Raw genomic sequence first — 20,549 nt, 5'->3', positions numbered from 1 at the left:
GTAATCGCGCACTCGTTCTTTTTCTATCACGTTGCGTGATTCATCCTATAAGCTTAAACTAAAAATAAAATTCGACCCTCCTGAATATTTGTTATCCGACCGTGGTGATGGTTTATATCAAAAACAATCTTGAGCACGAATCATAAATATGAAAACACTTCAAACAGCAAATCGACTGATAATCGTGATTTATCGAGAGCGATCGAGTTTCAAGGATCTTTGATCTTCGCGAACATTCACATCCGAGAAATGCATCGCTAATGTTTTCTTGGCGAGGTAAAACCGGGAAACCTATGAGATCTACTTAAAGATTCGCGGTTCCGGATGACGCTCGACTGTTTGATTATAGGTAATAGTGAAATCGGGTAACACATAAATGATCTCAAATAGATGACTTCACTATCTTCATCTCGCTGTCTTACGTCAAGCATACTTGCGTCATCTTTCCTCTCGATTGTTCAACGCATAACGAGCGACTAAACGCAGCTCGAATTCGCGATAGCTTCGCGTTAAACTACTTGCTCTTCTTTTTCGAGCGCAGCGGTTTCGCGATGGAATTTTCAATTTTATCCGTAAAATTTGTTCCGTACTTTTCCGAAGTTTTCTCCAAGAAATCCTGCGGCGAAACCAATGTCACCCTAAAAAATGGTCTTCTTTTACAATTTTCTCAAAATATCAAAGTTATTTAAAATTTTATAAATAATTTGAAAGTTGCATAAAGAATATATTACGTTATTTATGCAAATAATAAGACTACTTTATTTTTAATTTATTTAATGTTTAATGAATATCATACCTTAATTGAGGTACACTCAGTGGTCGCAGAAGACTCTTTACAACAGGTGATGGTTTTGGCAGAGCTGGACTACTCGCGCAGAGAGCCGCGCTGGTGAGTTGTGATACCAGAGAGAAAGTTCGATCTGGACTTGAGGTAGTGCGAAATACTTTTCTTATTTTCGACTTCAATCCTGAGGAAGGTTGCGGTAGAGGCGTCGCAGGTATGGGTATCACCTGTATAATTTACGTAAGATTATGTCTTCCGCGCAAAGGAGATGCTGTCAGAAGATTAAATGGCAACGCACTTTTCCTTGTAATATTTTCGCAGCCAATTCGGGCTCGCTGCCCCAACGACAGGACGTTGTCCTCTCCAACAAACGATGTTTCGCGAATCTCTCAATCACCTCGGCGCACATATATCTACCACAGAATCTTGCCCACTGTTCGGCACGCAAACCTCTACCGTGATCGCGTAATGTAGGATTTGCACCTAATAATTGACGAAAATAAGTTTTAAATAACATTTTATATGTAGATAATAAGTTTTAAGAAATATTCTAGAGCATGTGTAATCAATTATATTTTCTATAATATTTGATATTTAGAGAGAGAGAGAGAGAGAGAGAGAGAATGCTAAATTCTATAGGGGATTAATATACATAAATTATTTATAAATAGTATTTATAAATTATTAATTAATAAATTCTAAAGTTAATATTAACATTAATTAAAATAGCACTGAATTTGAGCTCACCAGCAAACAGAAGAATCTTGGCGCATTTGGTTCTGCCTTGAAGGGCGGCTTTCATAAGCGGCGTGAAACCCAAGGTATTTCTAGCATCTACCTCGATATCCGGACATCTCTGCAGGAGGATGTTGAGGCATTCGGTCTGTCCTGTCCGCAGACACGTGACAAGGAATATGTATTGACATCATCGGTGTCGTTTTTTCTTTCGCGCGCGATTCCTAATATATTTCATAACTCGTGATGTTTTGGCTCGAAACATTTCACGGCACGCGTCATCGCGAAGCCACGTGAAATGCTCCGATGTTCTGGCTATTTTCGGCGCCTGTGACGCGATGGGATCCCTGTGCCGACAAGAAAATTCTGTCGGCAGATTTGGCATTAGACTTATATCGGGTTCCCAATATTTTCTAAAGACGCTTTTTTATATCTGCACTATACATTATTCTCATTTACGTAAAAATATAACATAATAGACCATCTTAGGGTATTAAAAAAAATCTGGCAAATAAAAGATTATATGATTGAAAATATTTATTTTCAAAATGTATAAATCATTATTTCTTTAAATTTTCAAAGTGATATATGTATGTATTATACTTTACTTTATTGTATTAAAAAAGTATACATATATATATATAACAAAGAAATAAACAGTATTATAAAATAAAATGTAAAACGAAAGAAAATGTGCGAATTAATAGCTTTTAATTGTTCATTATTTTTTAATTTTACTTTTGATTGTAAATATCTTGAGTTATAAACGTGAACAAGAACTTCCTTGAACTTTATTTTATTATATTTTTATTTATGGTTAATTCGACAACGGATGTATATAAAGCTATTTTCTATTCACGTGGCTGCCATTTACCACTTATTAAGAGGGGATAATTATGCGATGGAAAAGAAGCAGAAATAAACACTGAGATAAATTATGTTCTAAGCCAGCTATAAAAAAGGGTGGAAGAAGAGGAAAAGAGAAAGAGAGAATGAGAGATGTTCGAAAATAAATAAATTTTAAAGATTCCTACGAAAATTGGAATGCATCATCTTTGACGCCTACCGATAGTTACGTTCGCGAGTCGATTGATGCAATACTTATTCTTGTAACTTTTCCTATGAATAAACGCAACCAGCTCTATTCCTGCGCATCTTGCCAGATACATTTTTGGAACATTGGAAATAATTGCCAAAGATGATATTTTGAATTTCAAAAAGATAACGAAAAAGGAAAAACACATCTGAAATTTTCATGATTTAAGTTTTAAATACTGAAGCAATATACAAAATAGCAAGTCATCAATAATATTGTACTTTTAATAATATCATTATAGAAATTATAATCATGATTCCAAATCATGATTTAGAGAAATTATGAGATTCTGTAAAATCACAGAATCACAAAATTAGTTAATTCTTAACGGATCATCGACATTTCGCTCATGTTATACGCATCATGCATAATATTACGGTATCACGAGACATTGATTCATCACGCGATATTATTCATAACATAATCGATCACACTCACCGGCCTGAGCGGCAAAATGAAGCGGCGTGTTACCCTCGTTGTCGGGCAGATTCGGATCCACGCCTTCGAAGGAGAGCGCCAGTTCCAGCATTGTCGATGCACCGTTCCCAGCCATGTAGCTTATGGCTGTCTGCAATCGTAAACAAATAATCCTGCTTTAGTTTACATCGAAAGCACGCTCGATTATGTAAACTCGCGTTTCGAGCGAAACATTATTCACTCTGCGGCTTCTCTGCTCCAGATCGCCAATGTCTCTTTCACGCATTTGACCATGACATAAAAAAACCACGCGAAATTCCATAGCTAATTTAATCCATTTAATTTAAATCACTTTAAGCGCGGATAAATCAAAGTTTAAATTAAAATTCGAGTCTATTAATTTCAATTTAATTAATTTTTTGCATAAGCAATCTTTTTGGATCGTTATATTTTTTATAAAGTACGAGTATTTAGTAGGATCTATCTTTAAATATTATTCAGTTATTACTACATTTTTGATTGACAAGCAAATATATTGAAAAAACGAAGTAAAAATCATGTTTTACATCTTGAGTGTTGAAATGTATGACATGTTCTCTCGTAGGAAGATGTTCTCATTCCGCCATTGTTTGCTACCGTCGTCGACATCGAGATGCACAATGGAATATCCGCTAAGAATCAATTTATTAAGTGGCTATTGAACGTTGGAATATTATTGCTTTGCTTGCGTCAGCATGCGTCAGTATACAAACAGATGTTAAAACATGAGCTACGCCAACAAACGGTTGGAAGAAGACGCATTTGCTTGTAAGACGATGCGCGGATCGTAAATGTAAATCGGCAAATATACAATGTTTTTTTAGTCCATTTCAATTAAAAAGAGCGAATTAACTAGTTTATATATTTTTTTGTAATTCTTTTAAATTTTTAATGTTCTAAAATAAATTTATAGTTCTTATTCTTCGTTATCTAAAGATAGAAAAAATATTATTCAACGTTTCAAATGATTAAAAAATAAAGGCTGCTACTTTATGTATCCGAAAAATATTTAACTCTTTCTTTAGCATTTCGATTTTATAACATTTTTGCTATTTTCTTTCCCTTTCTCGCTTTTCTATAAAAAAATTTAGGACACAATTCTATATATAATTTTATATCTTGTGTTTTCTCTGGTACGTGTATTCTGTGTGTGTAATCTTTAAAATATTACACACTTAAAATTATAGATAGAATTCTGCTCTAAATTTTGTTACTAATCATAGATCTCTAATTTAAACTTAGCTTAATATAAAAATAAAACAATTCCATAATAAATAACGAATCTACATCATTATTGTTTCAGTAATTTCTATAAATCGCATGTTAACCTCGCACGGATCCTCGTTGAATCATCGTCAATATTTATCTCGTCTCGCTTAAGAAATTCGAGAATTTTTCTAGTGTCATCTCAGGGTTGATACATAAACCGTCTCGTGTAATATACGTATACAACCAATCGAGATCGAGATCGCAATTTCTCGATGCGACATTATTTGTGACAACTCACAATCATTTTTTTCCCGTTCCACGTGCGCGTTAGAAGTCGCGATATTAGGATTATCTGTGACGATTACCCGGAACATCCATATGCCTCCCTTCGTTCCGACATTTAATGCAGCGTTTGTCGCGAAGGACAACCGCATTCTACCTAGAGGGAGAAAAAGACGATCCGGACTTTAATTGCTGCGCGACATCACATACGGAATGCGGTCACACAAAGCGGGAGAACTCCCGTAAAGGATCGAGATTACGCGTCTACAAGAACGTAATAGAAAGCACCGATTAGTTTGAAAAAACCGTAATTTCAGTCTAAAATATTGGATTATGACAAATTTAACGAGGAGCGAAATTTACAGCGTTGTTGTCTTCCAAGAGATTGTCTCGTCTTGTTTTCGCACGAAGTCGTTTGATAATAATGAATGCAAATTATTATTGCGAGACATTAAATTTTCGTCGTATTAAATGCATCCTTCGAGACAAGGCTGATTACGCTGTTTGTTAATATCTCTTCACGAGCTACTCGCTCGCGTTCATTTCTGGCGCTCGAAATTTATCCTTCAGGATTTCTCGCATTTAAATATGGTACAATGTACACAAAGTGCGCTAACAAGTAAGCAATATGTTGCAGAAGCATTAAAATGATATTTCATGTTTTGTATAATTATTTATTACGCATTATACATTCTTTATAACTAAAAAATAATATGCTTATTTTAATTGAGAGAAAATTTGTCGCTTTTAAAGCTTATTCAACGAAGCATTTTAAATTTACTAAATATTTAATAAAAATCCATATGTATAATTATAAGCTCGCGCGACTAAAATTTTTATTGATATAAGTAATTCTAGATTCGCTAAATATACTCTTCCCTACGTTTTCCATGGTAATATCATATGTTTGCCCTCGAAATGTGGTAATTTTATATCTCTCAGGGTACGATTTTACGCTTGGTTTGTCGCAGAGTTGAATGTCGACGAGCAATTCGGTACTTTTCCACGAGCAATGTGTACAAGGGGATTCTACGTAGACGCTAATGAAACCATCAGCGAGTATGGAATTCTTGAGGAATTACCTCGTCGGAAAATCACCGACTGTCAATGATCGAGTCTGTTTCGTCAGATCGATTTTTTACCTTAAATTTGTATGCCGAAAAACACACTGGCTAATTACATAGAATTTCGTCAGTAATTAGAAAACTTCTTCAAATACACCATACTAATTACGCCGATTATCTGATTCAAGTCCCGCAGTGCCAAGCAGCACGAAACGAGAGAGAGAACCGAATTCTCTTTAAATTAATCAGGTAAATTTCTTTAAGAAAAACTTAATAAAATCGAAAAAGAAGTTGCACAAAAAAGACGTTGGATACTCTTGTTATTAAATTATTACTATATTATTTATTAATATGATATTGATTGAAAACAAAATATTATAAATTCTGTTAACATATAGTAAAAAAATGATTGTTTTATATTGTAAAATAAAAAGAGAAATTATTTTAGAACAATTATATTAAATCTTGTTTTGCATATATAATTTTTTATTTTAATAATATAAAAACTTTCTATTTTTTACTATATTTTAAATTAATAGAAAGAATAAAAAGAGAACAAATAGAGCATAAAAACAAGATGTTCATCTCCATACTTCACGCTGCAGTTAACTCCCGTTTGTCGGCAATCAATTGTCGAACGGCCCATAGGGACTTGTCGTTGATGCTTGCATTTTTCGAAGAGCGAAATTCGCGCGCATCGATACAGGAATCCTTCCTACATACACATACGTACACAAAACCAGGTGATTTAAAAATAGATTCATTCGAAGGCGAAATTTGCTTTCTGGCGTCGCGCACGACTTGCTCGGCCTTAATTGCACTTTCATCGATCGCGAATCGCGCGCAGTTAATTACGGATTGCCGCCGGCTTTCCAATCCGTCGGATTCGTTTTAGCGTAATCCAAACGACTATCTCTCCTTCCGATAGTGCAATTTGGAGAGAATTTCGAGCGCACACAGTACTCGATTCGGCAAATGATTCTCAATTCGTTAAATTAATCTTTTTAATGTATATTTATTAGCTTTTTATTCGTTTTTTAATTTCAATATTTCTTTCATATTTTTTCTAACAATCTCGGAACTTCGATATATTGAATTTTCTTATTATTTTACCTTCGCTATGGGCTGAAACTATAAACGATATCGTGAATATTATAAAGTAATTTTAAAATTACGAGACGCGAGAGATGGCAATTAGAGACTAATGAGATTAATTAGAAAATTTCTACTCACCCTGCCGCTACTGTCGACTACGTTGACATCCATACCCTTTAGTCCTACTTTTCGGGCTTGTGCGACGATCTCTTTGAGACCGGTGTCGTCCGCCTCTCTGGCAGCCCTCAGTAGGGCCGTAGGGCCCCCGGAGGGTATTTCCCACGAGGGTGGCACTTTTGTCTTAATCGGTTCTTCGCGTACGCGATCTGCGTAATTTACATTCGTCATGATATCTTTATAATGTTTCAAGACTGACATTTTAATCGCGCGGATAAGCTTTTAGACTCGCGCAGCGAGTACTAATACATCAGTCCCAGGTGTATCAGAGAAGTTTATTACTGAATAAATAATCTTATTCTACATATAGAAGCACAATTTGGAGTTGGCATGTTACTTAAATTTCACGGTCATAAATTGTCTTATAAAATAATATTTCACGTTTCTAGACAAATATTATCTTTCTTATTAAATTAGATAGACATTTATTTTATTTAAATCAAAATTTCTAGTAAAATATATATCAACAATTTGTTTTCCAATTCATCAAAATGTCACGCATTGCTAAATTCTAAAACATTGATTAGCGATACTCTTGTGAGATCCCTTTGACCCAACGTGAAACGAGAACGAGAGTTTATCGAGATTCAAATATTGTTCTTATCAGTTAGTGTACTTTATCACAATTGAGATCAATCTCCCGGCGCTAATAAACGTGACACGTGTCAACATGAGAAATTCATATACGTAAAAAAAAATCTCAACAAGTCATTGTTGCTTATGTAATGACGATAATCAATGATTTTACATCATGTTTGTATAGAAAACCATAATAAATCTTAAAAATGTATTAATTAACTATTTAAATAAAATAATAGAAAATTTATTAATTAACTATTTTAATAAAACAATATAAAATGTATTAATTAACTATTTAAGCAAAATAATAGAACAGTAACAGAAGAAAGAATACATTTTTATTGAAGTATTATTTGCTGAAGTAAAACTTTAGTTTTTATACATTTGTATTATAAACTATATATATTAAACTTTCTATCTAAATTATCTTTATTAGCAAAATTCGTGAATTCATCGAGTAAATATTGAAAACTTACCTTGAAGCACGCCCTTGCGATAGACCTTAGCTTCGTGGACGGCAGTCTTTCGATACGGTGCACGTTTTTCCTCGAAGCTGGTGTCGGAGCTAAAGGAGACCGATTTCTTCACTCCGACGCCTTTTTTCTTCCAGCTCGTAGACAAGGTCTGAACGCTGGGCGATTGCCGTAGAACACGTACTTGAGCGTCGCCGTTTGTCAGGGTCGAGAAATATTCCTTTAACCCGGAATATCTCGAGGACGAGGAACCGTGGAGCTCGTAGCTATCGGTCGGCCTGAGAAACTTGGTCGACTTATCGTCTAGGGAGTTCCTCTCGGCGAGCTTGCTGGAGGGATGATGCGCTAAGCTCGTCAGGAAGGCGGAAGATCTCTTCAAGATGCCCTCCCCCGACACCCGCTGTAATGTTCTCTCTCTCGCTGGAAGACCTACACGAGTCACAGTTCTATATTTGGTCGGTGTCACTTTGCAAGACATCCACGTTGATTGCGAGTTTAAATAGACGCATAGCGGCGTGCAGATATTCGCACATATAGATTGTCGTAAGATATATCTTACTTTATGCAAACTGCAAATACTATGCTGTTCGCGTGAAAATTTCATGCGAATTCATTATCCTCTTCATATCCTTTATTAAAAATGATGTCAAATTTTTATTTTTATTTTGTTCTAGTCTGAACCGATAAATTCTGAGTAGGAGTTTTTTAAAAGAAATGACATTCCTTACATAATTTATTCGATTAAATTTGTGTTTAATGAAATAAGAGTTTTCTTATTAACATTCTCATTCAATTATTCTAGTCAATTATTCTAGTCAATTTACTTTTGTAATGTTTAGTTTCAAAAGTATACTACGTTAACATTATTATAAAAAGATCCTGTTTACACCTTATTTTATTTGCAATTCTTAAATTACAAAAAATGGAAATTACAAAATGCAATTACCATTAATTTTTATTTTATCAGTAATGAAAAGAATATGAAATACAAAAGTATGAAATACAAAACTTCAGGTCACTGTTGTTGCTTCAACAATTATATGTAGTCATTAAAAAGGTATGAATAGTACAAAAAAGTTAATGTTTCCGTTAAAAATAATTATCGCAAATTAGCACATATTTAAAATGCAAACAACAGTCTAACGACAATTCTTTGCAAATATTAATCATTAAAGATCATTAAAGATCATTTAACAAAGAAAAAATTTACATTGTCAAAACGTAATTGCGTATAATTTGGCGTAAAGATATTAAAATATTGAATAAGAATATTAACACTCTTATTAGTTAAGTAAATTTTTTCGAAATTATGTTTAAAAACGACAATTATACATTTAAATAAAAGAAGAATATTGAAAATTATTTGCGTGTCAAAAATTAAAAAATATTCTCTAAAAGATACTATATGATTTCGATTCTTTAGAAATTATGCAATGTATACAATCTTTAAAAATTATGCAACGTACTTTCCTTCAAATCCTTCGGAACGGAAGCGGACTTGATTATTCCTCGCTGGATGCCTCTCGATCTTGTCGAATCCTTCGATATATTCTTAGATCCTTTTGATTCCTCTTGGGCGAGAATGCCGGTTCGAGCAGTCTCTTCCTTGGACTGGATTCTCCCGTTGACGATCGACGATGCCCGTTTCCTGGCGATGACGCTAGTCGCCGTTGTTTCGTTCACGGTGCAGTTATTTCGAGCGAGTTCGCCTCTAGAGGCAATGATACTGTAGTTGTTAACCACGCAGCAAGTAGTGCCCGATGTGCACTTAACGCGTCTACGTGAATCGTTCTCTTGCCACCTCGCCTGCTCCTCGAGGATTCGTCGAACTTTCTATCGGACGCACAAAATGATAGAAATATTATATTCGAGAGAAAAAATATAATAAATTCTCACGAACTGTATATGCGTGTCTCAACTTGCATTTCATCTCAAAACTTTATTCAATTAATCACAAATTCAATAATGTAGTAAATTACATTTCTATTTATCACTGCCTAAATTTGTTATTTAAATTTAAAATGTATCTTTAAATTTATAAGATGTCTAAAATTAGCTTTATATAATTTAATGAAATTTTAAATTTAATATTTACGACAAAAATTAGCATCTAATTAAAATACAGCAGAAATACAATTATTTTAATTTTTAACTATAGCATATATTGTTCTTTAATTTAGAAAATACACAACCAAATATTTAAAACTTTACCGTATCTTTCTTTAATTATTGCCAAGATATAATTTCATCCAAGAAGAATTTATACTACAATATGTAATATTAATTTATATCTAATATTAATTGCACTGGACACAGTGGATTTGTGATTATCAGATACAATTTGGTTTACTTAGATATTCTCTTCTCTATAATAATAAACACTCTATTTACGAAACACGTATATCATAAACGGTGTGTATTAACGAAGATTCTACAGTTTATCTTACATTTGTTTACTCACATCACAAATTTTTCATTTCAAAATATCGCAAATACCGAAGATGCGATTAACAAGTTAAGCGCACTTCGAAAAGAATTGTTCCTTTTACGCAATCTCGATCTCTCTGTGACGTCGATCACACACAGCCTCCAATCACTGGATTTGCTCCAGTCGCGCGATCCTCCTCAGAAAGCGACTCGCGCCTTCCTGATGGGCTCACAAGACATACACGCGAGAGAGTTCTAGCCGGCTCTCTTTAAACGCGCTATTTATACATCAGTTAAGCTCTCACGTCGGTCGGTGCCTCGTGTGCGTACATACACATATGCGTCATTAATGCACTAACATAAGCCACGTTCGCGTTTTCCTATTATATTCACGAACGTCTTCATGTATTTCATCAATTGAGTAATTTGCTTCTTCGGCACTTCCGAAAATCCCGCAAATCATAAAATAATTGGTTAAAAAAATCATAACTTATAGAAAACTCAATAGAATATCTCTAATTAAATTTCAGAATTCAATAAATGAGATGATAATTTTGAAAATTAAATCGTAAATAATTACACAATTTATGTTCATGCCAAAAGATCAACAAAAAATACCTGTGATGAAAAAATGATTTGAAAAAAAAATTTTTCATTAAGAATTACATCACAATTTACGACTGTGCGAATTTTCATAATTAAAATTTGTTCGAGAGAATATTAAAATATTCGTGGATATTTTAAAATTGTAATAATTTAAATAAAGACACACAATATTTCTTTAACGGCACTATAAAAATATATAGCATCATCTTCATATATTGAATATATGTATTTATTGCTAACAGTAAGCACCAAAAAATTGGAGTAACTTACTTCGGCAACAATTTTGATCTCGAGGACATCGATGGAGAAGCCTTTTGTTCATTATACGCGCCTCGTGCACCACATAAATGCTTATCAACCGAATGAACATCTATTTGTTTTTACGGAATAATCATACAATATGCCTAACTTTGCGGCTGTGAATACGCGATACCGCGCTTCGCAATACTTTGCGGAGGAGTCTCGCGAGATAGACTACCACTCTCGTTCTCTCGAGGCCGTGAGACGTCGCGCGACCGATCCGTCGATGATACGCGTCGACGTAATGAAAACGAGGATCCACGACGGGAGATAGAGATGGAAAGAGAGAGAGAGAGAGAGAAAGCTTACTTGCTGAGTGGTGGTCGGTTGTACAGTGGAGACAACGTGGTTGTTGTCGCCGGTGTCCATCGACGTGGTAGTTTCATTGCTCGCCACGAGCTTCACTCTACGATCGCCTACCATCGTCAAAGATCGAAATTTGGGAAGAGGCTGGAAAAAGATCTGTTTTGAGAATTATAATTTAATAACAAGCAATTTCGCGGATAATAATTTCATATAAGAAAGAAAAGAAAATATTTGATATGTAATTCAAATTGTTTTTCTTTCCTTTTTTTTAGGATGATATCACATAATCGTAAAATTCAGGAAAGGAGAACACCTTGTCAACAAAATCGATAGATGATCATTAATCGAGATATTTTCTTGGTCGAGATTTATGCTTGACCGAGAAATATAGTGGTACTTCGTGGAGGCTGTAATATAAATTAAAACGCACTAGGAGACACTTTTATCGCTGCGAGCTCGCGAATCGTCTCTCCTGTCACGTAAATGTCGCGATTTCCGGCAAAGCGTGTTGGAATCACTTCTTCGACCTACATCTCCTTTTGTTCCACGATTCATTGACACATGCGTTGGAAATCATGAAGAATACGTAACAAACCTTGAGCAAGCAATTCAATATGTATAGATTATTTTTATTTTTTTATATATTTTTTAATTTTTTCAAATTGAAAGAAGGAATTGTACTTTTTTTATTTCTTTTATTATTATTAATATATTAATTTTTATTATTATTAATAACATCGTTTTTGTGCGTTCATTATTTTTATTTAACTATATATAATATATATATATATATATATATATATATATATATATATATATATATTTCTTAATACATTTTTAAATAATCTATTTCATTATTCACATTTCATTTTTCACATTTTTAAAATTTTTTATTTAGTGCTATTGTTACATTGCATAGATATTTTAAGTGTCAAGTTATATATTATATGTATAAGCAACGTATTTAAATAACCAGAATAACACAAATCTCTTCGAGAACATACTCCAGAATAAATATCTATCCTGTCTATCGATCAAAAGGAAGAATTTTCCATTTCGTTCATTTATGCGGCGTTTCTAATCAAGTGAACATTCCTTTTTTCTCTTTCGTACTCGTGTCGGCGCGCCGTTAACTTTACGGCCAGCGGAAATTACTCCAAATCCTAGACGAAAAAAGCGAGTGAGGCGATTCCAATAGTAAAACCAAATAGTAAAATCAATCTCATTCTCGCGATACTCGCATAAAATCACCCTTTCATCTCTCAAATGCGTTGTACATACGGTTATTTCGGCTGCTGTTACAAAGAACGCGATTTAAATTTTTCATCGTATAGTTTTTGGCCACTCGCCAATATTTTATGAACTTTCCAATGTATATACAGCTCATCAATCTTCTTCGACATTTTAGAAAATATATCGAGCTTCAGAACAAAGAAAATATTTAAACGAAGACTAGATTTCGATAACTGTGTACAAAGTCTTATTGTTAAAACTCTAAAGCTCTTTCTTCTTTAATTTTAGCAAACTTTGCGTGAATAAAATTTTAAATTTCAGATTAGTTGCAAATATAAAAGAAAAAATGATGAAAGACATGAAACCAAATTTTTGATAAGGAACATTTGACTTTAAGTTATCGAACACTATAACTTGAGAAGATACGCATAGCTTATATCGGGACGAATTTGCGAGAAATTAGCGATAACTATCACGACCCCAGTATATAGGAGGCCTCGAGATTTCTCTTCATTACGTGAGTTGGACGAAACTGGCACGAGCCGACTATGGTAAATGGGCACATAGTTATCGCCCCAGTTATCGAGTTTTCGTCGCTCGATTCTCCCGTGTTTGCTCTCTCCCCCTGAATAGACCGTTTCATATCCAAACAATTGCGTCGCTCCGTGAAAGCTTCCGTCGGTGTCGGCGCGAACACGCCGACCGTATGGAACAATATCGGATGCTGTAAAATACGTTCACATGCATGCCGTGAGGAATAGTCCTCTACGTGATGATCAATGACCGGAAGAACGATCGCCGTTTATCACAGAAAGAGAGAAAGGGGGAGAGAAAGAGAGAGAGAGAGGAAAAAGCCCTTGTCGAATGCAACAAATTTTATATAATATTTTGCCGACATTTTTCGTTTATGCAAATCGTTCGTGTTCCTCGAAAACCGAGTCGGCGCGAAAATGATAAGGACAGCTGATTAATCAAAACGACCATATATTATCACGACGGAAGATTAGTCGCGGCGGCACGTAAATGTCATATCTTGCTAGGTTGCAGCTACAAATTTCAATAATATGACGTCAGATGAAACTCTATCATCCAACATCGCTTAAGACATGTATTTTGTCGAATTCACTGACAACGTAAAGTATCACTTAATCCTGTATTAATCAAGTATATGTATCGCAATTTGATATCATATTATATACAGTTGTCTCCCCTCCCTGTTTTGTGTACACAACTGAAATTATTTCGAAAGTAATAACTTCGTTAGTATACTGTGTACACTTTTATCGAAATGGTTATTAAACTTGTCATCAGATACAAGAAAACCACACCCTGTACAACTTTCTCCACTTATTGAATAATTATGATTTCTTAAAATTACCAACAAACAGCGTGCATCTTAGATGTGAATGCACTTGCGGATTAACAAAATTCGCGAAAGAATATTATATCAATGCGACATCGAGATAACAAATATGACGCGAAGCTGATTTATAAGGCCGTCATTTTGGCCGCTGCAACTTCATCGCAGAAACGTCAATGATCAGCGTTTCTGGGCGGAAGCTTCGTCTGATTGACTATCAGCTATGCGCATTTTCTGACATTGACTGACTATCCTGCATGAGAAATCGTCGTTCTGTTACATTATGGTACCATTACATTATGATACACGTAATGTCTATTCGAAATCTCGAATGCGGAATTGTCTGTCATTAATTATGGAGTTTTACGAAAGAGGCAAATAAACGTACCAGAAACTAGAAATTGAATTATGATTCAAAAACAGATGAAAGTAATTTATATTCGTGTATGACACATTTGAAGTTATTTATTTCAATCTGCAACAATTGATCTCGCAGACTGCAATGTACATATTTTTTTATCAACATTACGCATATCTATTTAAAATCTTTTGGATCTTTGGACTTTAATCAAAAGATATTTAAAAATAAAATCTGAATTAAACAGATATTGAAATCGACAATAAAGCATATCAAAGAAAATTATATATATATATATAAGAAGTTTAATCATTAAAGTTAAAGAAGTTTAGTCATTAAAGAAAACATCTTTTACATGTATGTTTTGACAAAAATAATATTTATTATAAAAAAAGTTAAATGTAAAATTAAAGTCAAAAAATGATAATTATATTTCGAGAGGAAAATAGAATTATTTCAAACTACTGCACTAAACTACTGCACTATTGTAGAATATATTCGTGAGTGACATTTATATAAGTAGATAAGACTATTTGACGAGAATCGAGAAATGGATGAGGAACGTGCATCAAATAATAGAAGAAAAGCTCTGATAAGAACGGCGGAGGGTGAGACGTGCGAAATTGAGCACGCAAGCTTGTAATCGTTTGGTCTCGAAGAGACGCGACGCTTTTCGTGCCAAGGTCGGCACCCCCAAGTTGAAACAAACTCAAATGTTTGCGAAGATATGAACTTCTCTTTGACTGCGAAAAAATTCCTTGATCAAAATTATTCAGTTTTTAATTAGTCAGTAATTCAGAAAGGAACATGAGACCCTCTTTCGAAATAATGGTCACGCACGCAATTTCTGCGAACTGTAATTTCGAGACACAAAATTAAAAATATAATTTATTAATTAATAAGTGAATGAGTACATTGCCCCTCGTAAAGCGAAAGAACTTTTATTTATATCGTGAAAATCAATGATTTTTATAATTTGTGTAATTATAATTAATATAATTTGAATTTTTGTGTATCCTTGTTTATCTTTCAAGATAACGATGGCATTTATGATAATTTAAAATAACTCATATTTCTTTTATCATCATGCAATATATATTAAAAGTTTAATTAATTTTTAATCTTACTGATAATATTATATGCTAATTTTTTTAAATTATTTTTAAATGCAATAAAATTATATCATTTAACGAACTAATATAAAGAAAATTTTATTTATTATTTAAACATTCTTACTTCTATGATCATTATATAAATGCAATAATGGAAGAGAGAGAGAGAGAGAGAGAGAGAGAGAGAGAGAGAGAGAGAATGGTTTTAAATATTATCTGATGACTGTATTTAAATGTGACAGATATTACTTGCAATCAGATTTAGCGGCCAAATGCCAACATACCATACGAGGCAAACATGAAGGAAAGCCTCGATAATCTGCTAAGATGCGATATATGGCTTATTAAGATTCCTCGCGTGCCAATTCGTCGAGGTTACTAATAAGTGTTATATACGCTCCATGCGATATCACCTGGAATAATAATAACATTTGTTTCGAAGTATCGCCGATATTTTCAAGACGCGATCATAATCTCGAGAAAAATCATGCCTGCCAAAATCGACATAGTCTTTAAAAAATTGCAAAAAATATAGATATGCTCGAACAGATACGTTACTGACCGGTTTAAATTTGATCTTAAACGATGTGATAGCCAAGAAATTGGAGTCTGTGAGCGTTCCGCTCAAGACCATGATCGTGTTCACGTTTATGATCTGCTCTTCCGGAAAACACTGAAAGAAATCAATTAAATTGAATTTTTAATCATTCTTCATACTCTCAATTATTAACATTTCATCGTTCTTTATAATTTATAATTTATTCAAGCTTTTTTTCTGTTTCAGATGTTTATTTTAATCTACTTATTATGATAAATACATGACAAAAATTTGTAATTAAATTTTTATATTAATTTTAAAATAATTAGTATTATAATCATCTTTGGCAATTATTTTAAAAGTATTCAAAATACAAATAAAAAGTGCAATGAGAAATAATATTCGATTGAACATTAATGAATAAATTGCAAAAAAGATTTCTTGCTTGAATATGTATTACTTTTCAATGAATATTAGAATTGGAATCTTGATTGAAACACTTGAAGTAAATTTTGCTATAAAAGTTGAACGCTATTTTTCAACTCAACCGACTCTCATAAATGCACTCTGGGTCATGGTCTGAAACGTGTTCGTGAAATATCTGTACGGTTAGATATTCTCTATTCCATGCATGTTCTAAATCCATATCGTATAATTAGGTGTTTTTAGAGTGATAGAATCTTGTCGCGGTTTCTTCGATTATTTCGTACATAATGAATTTCAAAAGTTACTTCGGTATATTATGATCTTCACGTAATATGTGTAATGTAACATATATAACTTATATATATCATTAACAAATAAAAATATTATTTAAAATATTATCAAATTTTAAATATAAATATTATAAAAATATTATCAAGTTTTAAATAATATTCTTATATAAATTTTAATAATAATATTATATAAGTTTTAGAAAAAGAATTTTTTGAAAGTTATTTTAGTACATTACGATCTTTATAACACATATATAAACTATTATATCTTAATAACACATATATAAATTATATATGCCATTAATAAATATATTGTCAAATTTTAAATGATATTGTTATAAATTCTAATAATAACATTATAAGTTTTAAATAATATATTTTTTGGAATGTAATATAATTTAAAAGTCTAAAAAATTTAAAAATACATAACTTCTTTTTAATAAATAAGTGAGATATTTTGTATTTAAATATCTAAATATACATATATATTTAAAATCGAAGGTAAGCAGATACACATTGATCGAGTTGAAATTATTACCTTTATCGCAATCGATGCCTCTTATTCTTGAATTACGATCGAAATGCAATTCTTACGAGTCTCTTATTTTGAAAGCAATGCACCGAACTTGGCGGCACAAGTCGCACCATTTGCGCGAACAATATCGAGTCGCGCAAATTAAATTTATCTTTGCCACTCACTGACTTTCTTCGGATCGTCCGTTCGTCAAGGGGTTGATTGACTACTGGGCCAAAGTTTAAATTGCACCCTCGCACCGAAAGTCTTATGAGGGCTGGAGCGAGGCCCCGTCATCACGCAGGCGCGAATTTCAGCCAGGTGTTACAATGCCACTCTGATGGAAAATTAGGATACTTCCGCGCGAATTTCAGGAGCCGCGTCGCATTTCCAGATGCTCGAAAAAGCCCGCGGCGAAATTTTAATTGCGTCTTGATTTGTAGCGCTTCGCGCATCGTCTCGCTTTTATACGCGCAGCGCGGATTTAAAATTGATTAAAGCAGACAGATTATTTGGCAACGAGACAAAAACGTTATTCTGAACGGGAATTGAAATCGGATTTGATTTTAACGAGCTTAATTCCAGTTCTACCGAAAAATAAATCTCGTGTCAATTTGTGCGCTTTTCAACGAACAAATGTAAGAATTATTTTCGTATGTTTACACCGTTGCGAAAATTGAGCTTATTGCTTACACCTGTTTCACTCCCGAATGATGTCATAAAGTTATATTTTTCTTCATTTAAAATTTCAACATATAGAATTTTTAGCTTTTAAATTTTGTTTGTACATTTGCAATAATTTTATTTGTTTAATCGTTTTTTATAATTAGTTAAATCGCGAAATATCATCTCGATTAAGACGATTAATAAGATGCCAGCTAGAAGTTTAACGGCAAGAATCCGTTTATACGTCAGAAAACTAACAACATTTGATCGGAATTGCACGCAGCAAGACGAAATTAAATTTCTCATCTAGTCGCTTCTCGTTTTTCATTCTATTTTTACACTGCGACACGCGCGTTATGATAAGTATTCGTGCTTGAGAGATTTCGTTCGATGTATTATTCAAGATCAATTAGAAAATCTGTTGAAACTAAAAATACAACAAGACCATTGAGTAAATCCTCTCTCGCACTCGACATCAGTTTCAGTGCTTCTTCAAGGTTGCGAGATTCGTCAAGGTTACTAAAAGGTAACTTCGTCGCCTGACATTTGATGTCGTCTCAAACTGATGTCTCGATAGAAAAACTCTATTTTAAAGAAAAATTTGTCTACGATATAAGATATAATTTATCTACGATGTAAGATATAATTTTTGTTTCGATATCTTGAAACATTGTGAACGTATCACGAACTTGAATCTCAATATATTCATACCAATATACCAACGATATATGGTGTTATCATATGCGATTATTGCGTGACAGCTGAGCAAATCCAGCGAAAATCGATAACTTTGGTACTATTAGTCAAGTAGATATTTTTGCCATTGTTTTCATACAGAAAACTTGTCGCTACTATAAAATGATCTTCGAATTTTCACTAATCTATCTCTTTTATACATCTATCCAACATTTATTAAAAACAGAAATTAAGAGTAGCATTTTATCAAATTTTATATTGATATGTGTGTATATTGGCAGAAAATACTTTTTTTCCGATATGTATAATTCAAAATTGACTTACCGAAATTCCTCACTACAAGCCGCTCGCTGGTAATAATTGTCGATATTAACTAGAATTGTCGAGTATCGCGAGAAAACATTTACATAACGTTGTCCGAAGACGTCCACACAATTGATGATCCACCTATTAACGTCGAGACGATGTCCCAGATTATGCTCGATCTACTGTGAGCAATTGCGTTGCGAAAATATGTATAACACACGCGCTTCGCGTAAACGGCGGACACTTCCCAATTGTTATCGTGCATTGTATCTAAAGTGTTCTAAAGTAATCTGGAGACAGTGCTGCGGCTTCTATCTTGTGCGGAGACGAGTATCGGCCGGTGAGCAGCGCGTATGCTATTTCTGCTTGACCGTTCCTTTGTGGATCGTGCGTGATTAATAAAAGCAAGCGATGCGACGATAGCGCACGTCAAACTGAGAAAAATATCGATGACAGCGATTCAAATTGTCGCATAGCTAAAAAGAAAGTATAAATTTGTACGAATTTAATTTCGCGCGGGATTTTAAATTCCAATTGCTTGATCAAGGTGTTTCCCATAGACAAGTGTCGTTAAGCTGCAGCAATGACAATAGACTGATTGCGAAGATAATTTATGTCTTGCCATGAGATAATGGTAAATGTCACTGAACACTTCGAGTTGGCAGCGGTTGTAGAACCTTCTATAAATAAATTTCTAGTATTATTCGTTTCAATACTATTGCAATTCTATTTTTAAAGAGAGGGAGGGAGAGAGAGAGAGAGAGAGAAAATATCTATATAACTTAATATAACTTTCAATATAGATATAAACTTGATTAATATTTTTAATAATAATTTAAAATATATTTTCAGCATATAATTATGCACGTATCTGAAAATTATGTATATACATAATATTTTAATAATTTGTAAAATATTTGTTCAATTATTTTAAAATTGATTTACCTTTAGACAAATGTTCCAAGAATTAAAAAAAATATAATTACAATTCAAAATACAAAGAAATTGTATGAGACACATATTTAATATATAATTATATAATATATTAAATATTTAATATTTAATATATAATTTATTTAATATTATACAATTACAACATAATGTTCAAAGAAAGCGTTTCTTGCAAATTATGGATTTTTGTGTGCGAGTTACAATCTCTTCGATGCCGCAATTATCACAGTTTTTTTATGGTTTTTGTCATATTTTTTCAAATTTCCATGTATATTAATCAGACGAATACACGAAATCCATAGGCAAAATAACAGATAGACAACAGTAACAAATCGCAAAAACGAAAGCATGCATGCGATCCGAGATTGCATTACAAATGAAGTAACACGGCTATCCATGCATGCGAAAAGTTGCTCGAGAAATTCTGAAATTTCGCGGCGGATATAAGTGTAAACTCTCGCACGCGCACGCGAACGTTCCACGTCTGAGAATCAATATTTGTAGGCATTT

At 33.2% G+C, this 20,549-nt stretch overlaps 1 protein-coding gene across 5 annotated transcripts; it reads right to left on the bottom strand.

Moving 5' to 3' along the window:
• Nucleotides 1–225: 225 nt before the first annotated feature.
• LOC105255608 lies at nucleotides 226–19,676 on the bottom strand. Of its 5 annotated transcripts, none has more exons than XM_011264990.3 (11): nucleotides 19,107–19,676; nucleotides 16,215–16,325; nucleotides 11,593–11,733; nucleotides 9,417–9,783; nucleotides 7,954–8,379; nucleotides 6,860–7,047; nucleotides 3,054–3,183; nucleotides 1,532–1,672; nucleotides 1,083–1,267; nucleotides 797–1,011; nucleotides 226–638 (listed from the first exon to the last, which is right to left on the bottom strand). In XM_011264990.3, exons 2-11 carry the CDS (start codon nucleotides 16,284–16,286, stop codon nucleotides 515–517), a joined length of 1,989 nt encoding a protein of 662 aa, XP_011263292.1. In that variant the 5' UTR covers nucleotides 16,287–16,325; nucleotides 19,107–19,676; the 3' UTR covers nucleotides 226–514. The 5 variants fall into 5 exon arrangements, with proteins under 5 accessions (XP_011263292.1, XP_011263291.1, XP_011263293.1 ...); XM_011264989.3 differs by lacking the exon at nucleotides 19,107–19,676 and adding an exon at nucleotides 17,445–18,094; XM_011264991.3 differs by lacking the exon at nucleotides 19,107–19,676 and adding an exon at nucleotides 15,937–16,065.
• Between the last annotated feature and the right edge of the window lie 873 nt (nucleotides 19,677–20,549).

Source organism: Camponotus floridanus, unplaced genomic scaffold (assembly GCF_003227725.1).
Source record: "Camponotus floridanus strain SB8 unplaced genomic scaffold, Cflo_v7.5 scaffold2, whole genome shotgun sequence".
Classification (NCBI taxonomy): Eukaryota; Metazoa; Arthropoda; class Insecta; order Hymenoptera; family Formicidae; genus Camponotus; species Camponotus floridanus.
Note: the sequence above shows the minus strand (reverse complement) of the source record. Positions and strands in the feature narration are given on the sequence as shown.